This window comes from Elgaria multicarinata, chromosome 2 (assembly GCF_023053635.1).
Source record: "Elgaria multicarinata webbii isolate HBS135686 ecotype San Diego chromosome 2, rElgMul1.1.pri, whole genome shotgun sequence".
Taxonomy (NCBI): domain Eukaryota; kingdom Metazoa; phylum Chordata; class Lepidosauria; order Squamata; family Anguidae; genus Elgaria; species Elgaria multicarinata.
The window spans coordinates 96,217,683-96,234,888 of record NC_086172.1 but is presented as its reverse complement, the minus strand read 5'-3'; the positions used below and the strand labels follow the sequence as shown (position 1 = coordinate 96,234,888).

The window sequence follows — 17,206 nt, the reverse complement described above, 5'->3', positions numbered from 1 at the left end:
AGTGATATAATCATTTAGCTAAATTTGATTGGCTGTTACATAGTGTAGTGATGTCATCCCCAATTACTGTGTTGGTCCCCAATTGAGTGAGATCATCTATGTGACATATTCAGGAAGGATTGCCTTCATTCTCAATTGACTTCATTTAACTTCAGTTTCATAATAATATAGCCAAATCTGATTGGTTAGGGAGCATTGTGACAATATTCAGGGGGTGGGAAATGTGCAGCCCTAGGGCCAAATGTGCCCCATAGCCTAATTTCATATGGCTGTCGGCTTAATTTCAAAACTCCTTTGCATGTGCTGAACTCAGAACTCTGGCAAGAGCAATCTATCCCATTGTACAAGAAGGACAAGGGAGAGAGAGAAAAGGGAGTTGGCCGAAAAAGAAAGAGAAAAAGGGTTGACCCTGCACTTTTGGTTCTAGCCCTCCCCACTGCTAGTTTTGGCTGTGCCCAGGACCAACACATGACCCATGAGGGTGTGCAGCCCTCAACAGAAAAAGGGCTCTCCACCACTACATGATCTCCAATTGGTTGGAATCACTTACGTGACCCATCCAGAAAGTGGAGAGAAGCAGTAATGGGCACTTTAAAATGGTGCTATTGCACCAGCAGATAGAAGGGAAACAGTGGTACCAAACAGGATCAGATAAGGTGACTATTTTAATAGTAAAAAGTATTTTTTAGGAAATATTTTTAGCTCATTATTTTTGGCCCGAAAATGGGAGAATATTCAGCAAGGCCATGTATTCAAGGCATTCGCTGTGAATTTAAATTTCCTATAGTTGAGCAGTTGAGAAAAAGAGAAAGATATCTGACAACAGAAAAGTCTTTGAAATGTATATTAAGGTAAAGTGATTTGAAAATAAATTGCTAAAATACTTACTTGTGGCCTTCCATTAAGAACAAAGTTAAGTAAGTCTGACAGTAATGATTCTATATTCTGATTTAAAGTGACAGCATTCATCAAACATAGGTGACAACATTTTCAAAAGCTACTTCTGTGCTTTGAGAACAGACATAAAATTAGAATTAATAACAAATAATTTATTTGGTGAATCTGACCTCATTTTTCTATTCAATTGTTGTTTGCGATCAGTTCATTGTTTCCCCCCTCCCTCATATGAGACTTTCATGTAATCTGTTCAAGTTACAAACTGAAATTTTTTAGACCAGTTGTGGGGAACCTGTGGCCTACCAGATGACGGAACCTGTCATCCCTGACCATTGGCTATACTGATTGGGGGTGATGGGAGTTGAAGTCCAACAACATCTGGAGGGCCACTGATTCTTCATTCTTGCTTTAGGCCCTTAATTCTTTGTTAAAATATAAATAAATATGGTATAATTTCTGATTTTTAATTGTCAGGAGACTGCCCATTAGGGTTAGAATCTAGAGCCTAATTGCTTGTTGGGAACACTGAAATTACTGAAGCCGATTTGGGAGAAAGACTGGTTCACAAATCAATTTGGAACAGATGTGGGAATCCCAAGAGGCAGCCTTTAGTAAGATGAGGAGTAGGAAAGGTTGGGCAGGAGCTGGAAGGGACCGATGAAGAGAGATTAGGCAGGGACTGTGGGATGGTTCTGATCTGCCTATCATGGTCACCCATGGTATGTTCCTGACTCAGGTTAGATCAGACCTTAGTAGGGCTATATTTCTGGCAGTCAACCGAGTGGGCTTGAAGTAATTAAGGACATGAAGAGTCTTTCAGAATGATAGAGAAATGAAACTGCTAATCAGTTTCATTTACATCTGGATGTTTCATACTATTTTAAAATTATTCTGAATATACCCTCAGATGTAAACAAAGCATAAGTCTGAGTCTGATACCAAATACATAATCATTATTTTCATAGGTATATGTAATAAAAATATCACTCCATGATGGGTAGTTCCCTGTTACAGCTTTTCATAGGCATTTGGTTGGCCACTGAGGGGACTGAATGCTGGACTAGATTGGCCTTAAGTTGTTATGTTCCTATTAAGTGGTAGGCTTTCCTCATTTTTTAAAAATCCATTCTCTGAAACTCATTTTCTCTCTGATTTACAAAAGTTACAGAATTTGTGCATCACTTTGTGCATCACTGTATCCTCGGAGTTCCTCCACTCTCTAAACTCTTCTAGAACTTGTCTGGAGGAGGCTGAGACTTGATGTAGTTGCTCCCAAGATAATTTTGCCTTGCTGCCATTGTTTTTGAACCAATATGATTCTTTCCCTCCATGGGCCTAGTGCAGCACATCTAGGAGAATTATCTTCAATATGAGCGTTCTCCAGCTTGGTTCACCCATCATAATCTTGGTTCAATAAACCATGGCTTACCAAGCCGAGAATGAGCCATGGTTTCTTATCCTGATTTGCAAATAGCAATTAAACCATAGCTTAATGGTATAAACCATGGTATAATAAAGGCACGATAGAAGCTGAGTGCACGAGGGGAGAAGAGAAAGGGGGTGGGCAAGTAAGAAGCACACATAGGCACAAGCTAATTTAAACTTAAAAAGCAGAATAATTTAACACAGTGAAAAAACCAACCCTAAAACGGAAAGGTAGAACTTACACACGAAGATGTTAGTATGAAAGCAGGGATATATTTTCAGAATCAGAATATAAAGCTGACTTCCTTTTTTTCCTCTTCTAAAATAGATTATGTGGTGAGCCACCTTTTATGGCAGGCTCCGAAGAAAAACTTTTTGAAGTTATAAAGAAAGGAGAACTTCATTTTAAACGTTCAAACTGGGAATTAGTCAGTGAGGCTGGTAAGTAGACAATTATACAACAACAGCAAAAAGTAACAATAGTACCAGGAAGAAATTCAGCAAATTATTGCAATATTTTGGCCTTTTTAGTAACTTTAAGTAATGTGTTTTCTCATAACTATAAAATTGATGTTAAGGAAAATTCACAAAATGGTTGCTATGAATTAGCTTCATAGCATTAGAGGTAAAATACACTGTGGGATTAAAACACTCAGAGACAACTGAGAGATGTGTTTGTTACAGCTAAGAGAAATGAGGCTTGTGAGTTAGGCTGCATGTCCCCATTCACCTGGACATGTGACATGCGTGTCCTGTTCTGGATGGGGTTGCACCCCCTAAAGTAGCAGGTTCCTAGCTTTGGGATTCTCCTGGAGTCATCATTGTTATTTGAAGCTCAGGTGGCTTCAGTGGCACAGAGTGCCTTCTACCAGCTTTGGCTGTTGGCCCAGCTATGCCCCTATTTGGACAGTAGGTAACCTAGCTTCAGTACTCTATGCTGCAGTAATCTCCAATTACTGCAATGCACTTTACATAGGATTGCCTTTGAAGACTGTTGGGAAACTGCAGCTTGTGCAACATGTGACTGCCAGTTTGAAAGTGGAGATCAGAAGAGCTGAACGTATAACATTGATTCTGGCACTCGCTGCCTGTATGTTTCTGAGCCCTATTCAAAGTTCTGGTTTTGACTTATAAAGCCTTACACACCTTAGGACTGCAATACCCGATGGAGTGCCTCGCTTGATATGAACTTACCCATATACTGGGATCAACGTCTGAGGCCCTTCTCAGAGTGCCTCCTTTGAGGGAGGTTTGGAGAATGGCAACAAGGGGAGAGCCTTTTGGGTGGTGGCTCCCTGATTGTGGAATGCTATCTCCAGTGAGGTCCACCTGGCACCAACCTTCTCATCTTTTCAGCACTAAGTCACGGTTTTATTTCCAGGCCTTGGATGGCATATGACAGGTCTTCTTAATTTAATTGTTTTATCAAGTCTTGGTGTTTTATTTTTAATTGATTTTAGCTGTTTTAAATTGTTTGAATTTTTGTATGTTTTAATCTCAGTTATTAAGACACCCTGAGTCTATTTTAAGAAGGTTGTCTCATAAGTTTAATTTCCAGAGGGGTAGAATCTGTTGGCATCTTAAAGACTAACAAATTTATTCTGGCATAAATTTTCTTGGATACTGTCCACTTCATCAGATGCATGAAGTGTCAGCCTCAATTTGGCAGATCTATATAAACATATGGCAGAGGTGGAGGAGATGTAAACAGTCATCATCATCATCATCATCATGTAATGGCCAACACATTTGGGACTAAATTGAGGTGTGATGTGCAAACAGCAGATTCATACACTATGCTCTTACTAAAATGAGGAATAGCTGCTTCTAAAATAGGGAATTAGCTTAAACGCTCATTCAAAGTCCAAAAATATAGACATTATTTTTACAGATTTGTGTTCTCAAAACATAAACATACACATTCATTACAGAAGAGAAAAATGGCTTGGTCCGTATACTCACCCCCTAGCACATTATTAGTTGTAAAAATATTAGTTCTATCTCTAGTAGACGAGATAGAGGAAGACAAAAGTCTGGGAAAATTAGCACCTACCAAATAAAGAGAGGAACATGCTGTTATGAAAATAACAGAGACGAGGATTGTTAGGTTATACCACCAAGGAAGCTCAAGTGCTAGTGAAAATGATGCACAACTCGATTGGAAATGGATAGATTTAGGAAGAAAGGAAAAGAAAGAAAGCAGAGCACTGACTTCAGGGCAAAGGGAATCCAAAGGACTGCACTTCCTGGTTGGTTGGCAGAAATTAGGAAAATGAGCACAGACTACCCTTGGGTTTCAGCTTTAGTTGTGAATTCAAAAATGGGGTAATAAACCTAACTGGTCTTCTTGACAACAGGCTGCATCATATAGTCCACAGACATCTAAAAGAAAGGCGTTTATATGGGTGATGATGGGGAGACCAAACAGAGGCTAAGCCATTATTAGAGACCTTGGAGCCTCCACAATTTTTCTTGTTAAAAATAGATTTAGATGGAGACCTTTGCTAATGAGCGCTTCTACTTAGAATTCCCAATAAAATTCAGTGATTGTGTGTTCATCTTGAGGCTTTTTAGTAGCTGCTTCCTAGAACTTCCGCTATTGGGCAGTATAGAAATGTAAAAAATAATGATAAATTGTGTTTATGCTCCCTGTGAAACAATTCCACCTTTGGACTGAGAACGGACAACTCATGCCTAGGTTGCAGTCCCCTACAAGTTACCAAAATGGCTGGATGGAGCTGGCAGTATGTGTTGTGATATGTGTGGAATCAGGTTCCGGACTCAATAGGGCAATTTTCTCTGTATGTGAATACAAGGCAACACATCCATCTGGGACAAATGAAACAGGAAAATGGGAGACTGTGGTCCTGGAAATATGGTGTAGGCAGCAAAATAGAATGGAGAAATGGGCTGGGAAAGAGTCACAAGGAGCAATATTGGATCCTAGGTTACTCTCAGAGCTGGGACACCAGGATGACGGATGCCCAAGCAGAAAGAGAGAACATTGGCTGCCCAAACCTCAAGGCAGTTAAAGGGTTGGAAACAATGTGAACTAAGATGGTTCAGAGGCTGTACTCATGATGGATTGAAACAAAGGGAACCACAGTTTGGTTCTGACAACTGAATGGAAGACCCAGGGAGTTTCCTCCTCCTAAATTTATTTGACATCTAGCTGTATAATACTAATTGGCATAGCACAATATTAAAATAAAAGGTGCCATCAAGGGTGCTTAGTTAGCTCTTGATCTGTCTGGGAGGTACTTCAGGATTGAGACAATTCAGAGGTACCTTCATGGGTTAATTGGCTGGGTGATGGAATGGCAGTCAGGCAGGCATGTGTATGTTTCTCCCAGTCAGAGGGAACAACTGTTTTTTGAATGTAATCAAGGAGGAAGCAAGCATATTCTATGGCTCTTGTGACTCTCGAGCAGTTCCAGAGCCATATTCCTGGCAGCTTTTCAGGCTATGGCTTCTGGAAATATGACGGATCCTTGAGATCAGGTGTTAGGGTAATGCCAATTACATTCATAGCATGCAATATCCATGTCAAAGAGCCAGCAAGTCTGAAGCACCTTTGTAACAAGAGTGTCTCTCTTTATAGCCAAAAATGTGTTGCTGCTGCTTCTGAAAGTAGACCCTGCCCACAGAATCACTGCTAATGAACTGCTTGACTACCAGTGGATCACGGTAAGTTTTTCCTCTTACTTTCTTCAACATTTTCTTAGCTTTTGCTGTATTTGTAAAATTACCCCCCCCCCCCCCCCAATTAGCTTTCAGATGATTCAGTGGGCTTGTTGTATTGTTCTAACCTGGCGGCACGACTTCATTGGGGGTTGTTGGGAACAGCTACAGAGCTGGAGGGCCAGATTGGCAAAAACTGAGATATAGTTCAAGGAAATAAATTCTGCTGCAAAGGCACCTGGGATACATGTCAGAGCCAGTGGGAGGACTGAGGCGGAATGAGGGAATGAGACAAGCCACTGCAAGCCCAATCACTGCAAGCAAACAACCAGCCCATGGTGGCTTATTTACAGGGTATGTGAACCCTCCCATTGGGAAACACGTCAGTAAGAAACATGTGAACTTTCTGAGGGAGTGCAAGTTAGGGCTTCATTTATAATATATATAAAATGTTGTGTTTATTAAGATATCCTTTGGAATCTAACTTTCAGAGATGCCAAGAAAACAGGTGTGGAGAATCTGCAGTCCTTAGACTAATTTCATTTGGCTCTTGAACTCAATTCAAAATCTCTCCAATCTATCTCTCCCTTCCCTGGCAGCTGGGTGGAAAGGAAGTGGGCGGGGGAGAGAAAAGCTTGTACCAGAAAGAGCAAGAGGGGGGTGGGTGAGAGAAAGGGAATGACAAAGAGGAAGAATAAAGGGAGTAGCCCTGCCCACTTTTGGTCCTTCCCCTGCCCAGCACCAGCAGCATGTGGCTTCCAAGGGAATGTGGTGCTCAAAAGAAGAAAGTTTTCAAACTCCTGCTCTACTGTAAGATTATGGTGTTCCAACAGTAGTTCAGGCTTCAAACTTCTGCCTTGACAACCTAGGAGATTTCACACTGTCCAGATGTGTCGCATTGAAAGTGGTTTATCATGTAGAGGATTCTACTGGGGTAAGAAAATTAACCCCTTGATGCCAAATGATATATGATGCTCTTTAAGAGTTGATGCATGTGGCATTGAACTCTCCCTTCAGGAGACTGTAGTTACCTGAACCAAAATGTTATAAGGCACAAGTCATCATTCCACATAACAAGATGTGACATTAAAAAAATCTGGCACAGTACGTTCTAAATAAACAATCAAGGACACAATCCACTGGGAACTCCTGCAAACTTAATTTAAATGGAGTTCATGGAGGGTTGCTCCCCAAAGCAATTGACTTAAAATACCCAGTATCTGCTTTACAGTGCAACTCTATACATATCTACACAGAAGTAAGCCCCATTAAGTTTAATGAGACTTACGCCTAAGTAAGTGTGAATAGGACTGCAGTTTAAACCAAATAAATCTTTATTTCATTATAAGTAACCTACAACATTTATATTTCTTTTTTCATTATAGCTGAAGTTTTGGGAACTCTAGAGGTTCATTGATAATCATGGAAATAATAATTTTCACAAAAATCATTGGTCTCAATAACATTTCATGTATTTTGGATTATTTTTTTCATACTTGACACATTTCTATTTATTCCCTTTCCTTTTGGCTGTAATTCTTTGGTCCCTGGGAGATTGTCCAAGGGGCTATAGGGTATTTTGGATCTCCCCCTCCAAGTGTGGAGAGAGATGTCTGAACTCAGAGGAGGAGACCTGATCTCACAACCACCTTTACCGTTGATGTCTGCTGCCCTTACCTTTCTGAAATCAGAGTCCTGACGTTGGTAGAGACAAAAGGGGGCATTCTGTGGGTGGATTCCCATTCCTCTGACAAGCCTCCAGAATTGGGGGAAATGTATGCTCCAGGTCTTACATAATTTCCTCTCCCCTTCCTCTGAGCCTAGAAATAGACTGAAAGTCACTGCAAGTCACAAACCACTGGTGTAATATGATAGTAGCTAAGAAAATCAATAGTAATTAATAGTGAATACATTCACTAATAATTTTCACAATAATAATCAAGCTGCTCTACAATCTAGCTTGGAAATGCTAATGCATCAGAATTGTGGTTTGCAATCACAGAAGTTTTACAGAATTTGGCAATGGAAAGTTATTGAAATATTAATCATTTGGGCAGAATTTTTACAGAAGCTGCTAGTAGCTATTGTATGCAAAGTATTGGAGATTAAAAATCTATGGTTCTGTTGGTGACTAGTCATCCTTTGGAACAGAGTTAGAAGTAGATAACCTTCACTACCAGTATTGTTTTTTCTTCATTCATCGGTAGAGAATTTCTGGAAGTATTTGGCGTTGTTTGGTTGGTTTCTTGTTTGTACAGTGTACCCAAATTTAAGCTTGTCCAGTTATTATGTATATCCTTGTGCTCACAGATTGACAGAAGTACTTCTTGATTTCTTGAAGTTTGTAACTAAAATAAAAGAATCACACCAAATTTATATAAGGATATGTCCTTAGAATGTTTGATGACCGACTCTCAAGGGTTAATGTACAAAAGCATTTGGAGAAACTAATATGCACATTTTACTAGTGCCTCGAAGAGGCACAGTGTCTGTGACTTTGCATATGCATAATCTGAGATTCTGGCCAGATCTACACCAAGCAGGATATAGCACTATGAAGGCGGTATATGGTATGTGTCAATGGGCCCCAACAGTTGTCAGTGCACTTCAATACTGCAGTAATGCAGTAGCATGGCTCCTGCCTCTTATATACTGCTTTCATACCTCTTTCATAGTGAAATATCCTGCTTGTTGTAGATCTGGCCTCTGTCTTCATAATGTATAAACTGCTAGTTTATAAAAATATACATTTTGCTTCAACCAGTTGTTTCCAGACCTGATGGAATATTTGAGTATTGCCACCATTCATGACTGTGCTTCGTTCTAATTTTCTACTGAGTCTTCTTTTCTACCTTGTTTTTTCTTCTGCCTTCTCCTTGACCAGATCTTTGCCCTTACTGAGCACAGAGGTGTATTCTCCATTATTTCCATGGTTATTTGTGTTCTGTAAATCACAAATTGTTTACCAATTACTACTTTAGCTGTTCCACTAGGTCCAATCTATGTACATATTTTCATCACACGCAAAATACCATGAGAGATTCTTTCCCGTTACTATAGTTTTTGAACAGCTTCTTCAACAAACCTTTATTTCCCTCTGGGTGCTGTGGTGTGGGAGTATTGCCATTCAGAGGAGAGTCTAGTAGAGATCACAAAGTGGAAAATGCATTTCTAACATATGCTGGGTGCCACATGATGGAGGGGCGTACTGTTTCATTCTGTGCTTTGAATCTTACTGACATGCATTCCCTTAAAATCTGAACTGAAAAAGATTGAAGGAAAGACAAAAGAAAATGAAACAATCTAAAAGGCAACCAATTAGTAATCCTCCACTTTCTCCACAATTAGCACCAGATGCTAGCCAATTAAACTCAACAGGTGTTCAAATGAGGCAATACAGACAATTAACTTAAGTGGTTCCACTTTCTTAAAAACTGTCAGAACACAACCACCCTCCCATTTCATGTGCTATTTAAGTATTTGTAGCTCTTTAAAACATAGGGTTTTTTTTCCTGAGGCCACAACTCAGTCTCTTATTTTGTAGGTGCGATTTGGTGCACTTAGAAATTTAATTACCTGAATGAGCTTGCAAATAAGGTAGTTATTTGGATGTCTGCAACATCATTTTGTCTAGAGTTAATTACAGATGTAAATTTGCACCTGCAAAATTGGAGTCCACATCTGAAAATTATTCTATAAATGCAAAAGGACTTGGGAATACATTATCCTGATTCATGTAGAACTAATTCTCTCTGTGCATGCCTGTCTCATCCCAACCATCACTACTCAAAATCAATGCCCATATGTGCACACACACACATACCTACTACTAAAACCATAGGAAGGCAAAGGCGGAAATATATTGTTAATAGAGGAAATATAATCTAGTGGTTGGGCAAGAAGGCACAAATCTAGCTAGACCACCCTGAATTCCTCTTGCCATGGTATGAGTGAAGCTTCATGTTACAATTCTTTAAATGGAAAAGATTCATCTGCATATAGATGCAAACTTTTAAAAACACATCTGTTCTGTTTTTTTTAAAGAACAAAGCATTTCTTGCTTACATCATGTTGTTTATAATATGTCTTTAAAATATACAGCATTCATTCGACCCAACAAATCACTTTGCACATTGCAGTTATTATTTATTGGGTCCAACAACCATGGGGGATATTTCCCCCTCACAACAGATCAAACATGGAAAATAATCTTTCTCTCAACCTATCACATGTTCATGGCTTTCCTGTGCTAGCCTAAAAGAAGTTTATATATGCCACTGGAAAGACCAAGCTATGAGGCAGTTTTAATGTTTGTAGTCTTAACCCTGGTTGAGTCAGGAGGATAACTGTTGTGTCCAAAAAGGCATGTGTTATACCTTGGAGAATATTATTTTCACTCTCCTCTGGACTTTCAGAACTAAATTATACAACAGTGGAAAAATTTAAGCAAATTAATTGGGTCAGAATCCAGTTATAAATGATATAGTTAAGGCCCATTTATTTCAATCGGACTTATATATATATATATCTGGATGTATCCATAGACATTACATAAAGACAAGAACGTCTTTTTTTTTTAAAAAAAAAGTTTAATAATATACATCAAATACAATAAAAGTGACTAACAAATCTATCATATAGAATAAAACTAATAAACGGGAAGAGAAAGGAAGAAAAGAAAAAGGATAAAGGGGGAGGGGAAGGAAAGAAGAAGAAAAAATCCACATTCATTCAAACAATATATGGAGGTTTAGTACAAAACATAATCATGAAAGATGAATAAAAATCTTAAGGGAATATTACAAATGCAAATATAAACATAGACATATTTAAAGCAGGTTTATATCTTAAGTAAGCCAAATATTACTGACGGCTTTTGGGACTAAATGTGCATTATTCTCTTTATTCATATATGCAATTAACGTCCCCACTCAGCAGCAAAAGCACCTGTTTTCTTTCATCCTTTTGCTATCCGTAACTTTTGAGTCAATTTTTCTGTTAGCACTACTTCCCATACCTTGATATAACAGTTATTGAAATTCCTTGTAAATCTTTCCAATAACTGGCAATAAGCACTTGTGCTGCTATTAAAAGATATCCCACCATTTTCTTATGTAGTTGGTCTTTATACTGCCCATGGAATAAGTATAAAAGTGCCAATTCTGGAAATTTGGTTATAGTTATTCCCCTTATGTTTGAAATTTCCAAAAAGATTTGGTCCCAAAACTTCTGTCACCTTTTTACAATTCTACCACATATGCAGGAAAGACCCTACCAGATCACATCTCTGCCAATATTTAGAAGAGCTATTCCTGGACATATAAGAGCTATTTTTTATCGATGTTTTTCAAAACATGGCTGATGTGGACTTATATAAGAATTGCATCCAAAGAGAAGACCATTCCTCCTCTTTAATGTCAATATTCCAGTCTCCATTCATAGAACCCATATCTGTACACAATAAGGTGTCATAAATTGTGGAAATTAATCCCTTTTCCGTGTCTGTAAAGTCTGCTACCAGCCTTTCAAACCACATACCGTATTTCTTCGATTGTAAGACGCCATCGATTGTAAGACGCACACTAATTTCAGTACCACCAACAGAAAAAAAGCTTTGATTCTAAGAATAATAATCGCACCCGTGATTCTAAGGCGCACCCTGTTTTTAGAGATGTTTATATGGGAGAAAAAGTGTGTCTTAGAATCAAAGAAATACGGTAAGTGGCCTAGTGCCTTGTTATTTAATATTGGGTTGCCCTATAAAGGTTCACAACTGGTACCTTTATAAGGCTTTATAAGCCTAAATTGGACTAAATCAAATATTTATGTTGAGACATTTATTGCATAAAATAGAAGCTTTGTTGGGAGGGGAGTTTCCTTTTCCCCGCCATCATTTTTATCTCCAATACATGGTTGCTTGATTGCTGATCAGATTTTTGTAATGCTCAGATTTCCTTTTTTCTTCCTGCACCTCTCTCCAGTTTCCTTTTGTGTTGTGTAGGGTGACCATATGGAAAGGAGGATAGGGATCCTGTATCTTTAACAGTTGTATAGAAAAGAGAATTTCAGCAGGTGTCATTTGTATGCATGCAGCACCTGGTGAAATTCCCTCTTTATCACAACAGTTAAAGCTGCAGGAGCCCTGCCCTCATTTGTATCTGGTCACACAAGTGTTGTGTCTTCTTAGATTGTAATCCTAAAGGTAGGGGCTGACTTATTATTGATCTTTGTAAGCCAGAGAGCCTTTCTTTTGCTGAAGAATTGGGTTGCTGCCTAGGGTATTGTGTAGGGTGACCATATGTAAAGGAATACAGGGCTCCTGTATCTTTAACAGTTGCATAGAAAAGGGAATTTCAGCAGGTGTCATTTGTATATATGGAGAACCTGGTGAAATTCCCTCTTCATCACCACAGTTAACGCTGCAGGAGCTATACGAGAGTGACCAGATTTAAAAGAGGGCAGGGCACCTTCAGCTTTAACTGTTGTGATGAAGAGGAAATTTCCTTTTCAATACAACTGTTAAAGATACAGGAGCCCTGTCCTCCTTTTCATATGGTCACCCTAGTATTCTGTATATAGGCTGAGTATAAATTGAATAGATGATGATGATGATGATGATGATGATAACGACGACGTTTTAAATAAATGAATGAATAAATGAAGCCTCTCTTTGGGTTGTCTTTTTCCTGACTAATTATTGCCAGTCATTGTGGATCCTGTAGTCAGCTACTGATATCATGACACCATGTAGCCAATTAAAGTGGTCATAGGAAAGTACTCCATCTTGCCATTTCAAGAATCGGGTTTAGAGAGGACAATGCTAATCGCACTGTCCAGATATTGAAAATTACATTAGTAACCCTTTAAATGAGGTGTTGATTTTCTTGAGGCAAAAGCTGTTTCTGATATGTTCTGGCCTAAAATAAGATATATATCTAAACATGCTGTAGAAAGTTATTAAAAGACACACTATGATACCAGCTGTAAAATTCTTCCTCAGAGTTGTTTGCAATGGGGGTGGAGGTAGACTTCTTTTTAAGAGGAGAGCAGGCTTTCTCTTTTTGGACTACTTGCAATCTGCTGTGGTGATTTACAATTTATTTTGAGAGAATTAAAGAAATAGAATAATAGAATAGTAGAGTTGGAAGGGGCCTATAAGGCCATCGAGTCCAACCCCCCACTCAATGCAGGAATCCACCCTAAAGCATACTTGACAGATGGTTGTCCGGCTGCCTCTTGAATGCCTCTATTGTGGGAGAGCCCACAACCTCCCTAGGTAACTGGTTCCATTGTCGTACTGCTTTAACAGTCAGGAAGTTTTCCTGATGTCCAGGCTTCCTGAAGTCTTGCAACACAAAAGTAAGCTATTCTTCTGTTTGGTTGTTCATATTTTTTTTTAAAAAAAAACTTAAACTGATTATTATTGTTTAGGGTGAAACAGACACTGTTCAGAGGCCATTTAATGTCCTTGAACTGATGAAGGAGTGGAATAACAGCAGCAGCAGCAGCACAGAGACTGGAGAAGCAGGCATTCTTGAAGATGAACTGAATGGAGCACCAACCACTACACAACAGGAAGAAATTTGTGAAGGACAAGACAGCCCTGTTAGCAACAGTGGCAACTCGGATCGCAGTATAGAAACAGAAACAGAGAGTGGGAGCAGCAAACCCTCCACACCAACAAAACAAGTACAAGTTAACCCTATACTTGTCAGATTAAACAAATTGGCACACTAGACAATAGCATACAGCAGCACTGGTCATATCAAGATTTGTGTTAGAGAAAGTCAAAATTTGTACATTGCAGAGAGTTCTTTCCATGTTTCTTTAACTCTGAATTCTTCTTAAAACTAGATGGCCTTTTGTTCTTTTTTCAGGCTAACAAGAAAAAAAGTCACAGCAATGCATTACCAAATGGGACATTTAGAAAGAAGAGTTCATCTATCAAGTCAACTTGCAGTATAAGTGTAAAAGCAGCCACTTTTTCTTAATCGAAGGGACAGTTCAGTCATGTGGTGGGCCCCACGTGACCACTTCAGAAACTTCATGGGTTGGCATTGGCCATAGCACCAGGCTTGGATCATGTGAAGGCATTTTTTATGTGAGCCAGTGCCTCTGTATAGTAGGTCTATTTGTAAATGTCCTGGTGCCAATGATGAAAAAAGTGTAGAGCATGCCTGAATGAACGAGGGATGAACGAGAGACACAAACAACACCTTCAGGTGCTGAGCCTAGCTGGGAACCCAGTGGTGGTTCCACACACTCCTAGGGCACTCACATGTGATGGGCTACTAGTGTTTTAACTAACTTTATACTACCAGACTGAATAAAAAAAGTATTCTGAAACATTTATATGATAATCCTTTGCCCCTGGGAGGGCATCCTAGGGGGGCTATAGGAAATATTGACTCTCTCCTTCCAAGATCAGAGAGAGTGCTTCAACATTGGTTCCCGCCTCCAAGTCCCTGCCTGACACTAGAGCTCCAGTGAAGAGGGGGTAGATTAGGAGCATGGCTTTGGTTGCTTGGAGATGGCCTTGGATCAACAGGATCCAAAGCCCTTCAAGGCCCTTAATGTGCCCTGAACATGGGGAAAATTTTTGCCAACACTGGTCCTAGGATAAATAATTTCCCCTCTATTGATCTCCTGGGAGGAAACTGAGGCAACCACTTGTGTGCTGTCTCCAGTATTTGAGGCAGTAAGCCTGTGTGCCCAGTTGCTGGGGAACATGGGTGGGAGGGTGCTGTTGCAACATGTCCTACCTTGTGGGTCCCTGGCCGATGGCTGGTTGGCCACTGTGTGACCAGAGTGCTGGACGAGATGGACCCTTGGTCTGATCCAGTATGACATTTCTTATGTTCTTACATTCTCTACTCTGAGTTCATGGGGCAGAAGTTTTCATGTTGAAATAACATTCTCGATAACCTTCCTTGCTGTGGTCTTTGCATTACCATAGTTCTCACCACTACAGTAGCAGGAAAAACAGTATACAGTTGGGGGAACAGATACACCCCAGTTTGCCCTCCATTTGGACGTACGCCACCACACTACTTTCCCTCCCTCCCCACCTCCGGTTAATACGTCCACATGTTAATTCTTTCTTCTTCTTGTTTTTAAGATTCAGAGTGGTGGAATTGGGTCGGTGTCTCCAGGGTCAGTTGCAAAACGGAGCCTGGATAATCAAGAGAAGAAAATTGAAATAGAAAAGTCTTCTTTTTCTTCGAACCAAGGCTTGTCAAGCAAAAGTACACACAAATCAGCTGCCCTTAGTGGCCTACAGAAAACCAAAAAGAAACTGTAGGGAGGGGGGATCTGTTCTACTCAGAATGCAGCTCTTGCAAAGTAGCTATTGCCGGTGCCAAAATGTGGCAGCTGTATAAAAAGGACCAATGTATCTTACACCTTTTTTGTTGTTGTTCTGAGACCTGTAATCAACAAGAGCGCTCTTGCTTCACAGTAGTACTGTTAAAAGTTCTAAAGCAGTGTGAATTCCTAATCTATGTGAGAGCATCCACTGATAGTATTACTTTCTGAGCACAAAATTGTGTAAAAATTTGTCTTTTGTTTATTGTAAACTAGCATGCATCATTCAGGCAAGCAACTAGTTTATTTGAGTCTACTTGCCTAAGATTGCTTAGTATTGTCACAAAGATTTGTGAGGGGGGGGGGGGGGAAACAAGAAGCCAAAATATGTCATAGCTAGGTGAGGTGTTGTTTTAAATAGCTGTGCATTTTGCATTTGTACGTATTTGCTAGGATATTGCTTATAAACTTTTAGGAGGCATTATAACTCATGTACTACAGTCAATGAAATTTGTTTCTGACACTTTATGTCACTATAGTTTGTTTAGAGCATTATTTTAGATATTTTTAGGTATTATGAAAATTGCTGAGGTTCATTTTGCTGCTAAAACCCTTATGAGTTTAAATAAAGAGATCTTAGAAAAGCATTTTCGCATATTAGTTAATATTCATTTTTAAACGAAGGATGGATTTTGCTGTGAAAGAAAAATTAAACATTTGTGTAATATGACTTTTTTTTTAAAAAAAAAACACCACTAATGCTCTCTTTTGTTTAACATTCTTTCATTAGATTATGTTTGAAGGCATATGCTTGACATGTTTTCCACTACGAATAATTCAGGCTACTAGGCTAAATATTTCTATAGTGGTCCAATCTAGATACTTTCATAACGTTGAGTTCTGTCAAATATTTTTGCAATGTTTAAAAATTTGTGGAACGTTTAGTATAGTTTTTCTCATTATTGCAAGCAAACCTGAGTCCCACTGTGCCTATGCAGAAATATCTAGTGACACAATGGAGCATGAAGCTTGCATGGTGCAGCTATTACCCTTCCTGACTTTCCCTTTTGAGATGATTCTGCAAGGCAATTCTGAGGGCCCAGTCTGTGCAAGCTGCAGGCTCCTCAGTGGTTTCTAGGCCCCGGGTGCCTGCTAATCATATAACTGGTGCACCCTGTCACTCAGAGGCCTTGGCAAAGACTGCTCGAGGCCGTTTAAGTGCCTGTGATGGTACTTCAGCTGTTCAAAATACCATTTTGGTTTTTATTTAGATGTCTTGATAAATAATTTGTTATGTCCAGATAAATATGATCCATCTGAACTATTTCTAAATAGAAATGGGTGATGGGAGGGTTGTCTCTCTGTGTGAAACACAATAGCTTAATTTGTGTTTATTTTACATGCAATCTTAAATTACGTACTTTATTGCTGGAATGTAGTATTTCATTCAGTGAAAAGATACTAATATGAATTTGGCAGAGTCCTAATTTGATAACAATTGTATGTTCAGATGTTGTTGGGATTTTTTTTTTAGTCGATATTTAGTCTAGTTAGTCGATATTACAGATTTCTCCCCATATACATTTAGGCTATTTTCAGCAAAGTCCTGTGCCAAATACTGTATCTGACAGTCTCTCTAGTTTGATATGAAACGGACAGAGTCTCTTAGAAAGTCCATCCAGCTTTCTGATTCTCCTGACAGTAGCACAATAGGTCCCCTTTGTCCTAAAAGACCAGACCTAGTTGGCTATTAACTCTCACCGCTAGTTCTTTCCTTTTAGTGAGGCAGTTGCTTGAAGGGTATGTCAGGACTTGCTCTATTAGAGCTGCAGAGGCATCATTAGTCAACCTCAGGTCAGTCGTACCTGATCACAGTGCTTTGCTTAGCTGCAAACTGACT

The 17,206-nt window shown here is 39.3% G+C and overlaps 1 protein-coding gene across 2 annotated transcripts in view; it reads left to right on the top strand.

Annotated features, from left to right (window-relative positions):
* The window catches only part of STK33 (serine/threonine kinase 33), a 59,806-nt gene extending 44,401 nt beyond the window's left edge, over positions 1–15,405 (top strand). For both annotated transcript variants that reach the window (XM_063118763.1, XM_063118762.1), the window contains 5 exons: positions 2,651–2,763; positions 5,924–6,009; positions 13,435–13,692; positions 13,881–13,970; positions 15,122–15,405. In XM_063118763.1, coding sequence (XP_062974833.1) covers positions 2,651–2,763; positions 5,924–6,009; positions 13,435–13,692; positions 13,881–13,970; positions 15,122–15,304 — 730 coding nt within the window. In that variant the 3' untranslated portion in view covers positions 15,305–15,405. The remainder of the gene's footprint in view (positions 1–2,650; positions 2,764–5,923; positions 6,010–13,434; positions 13,693–13,880; positions 13,971–15,121) is intronic.
* The last annotated feature ends 1,801 nt before the right edge of the window (positions 15,406–17,206 follow it).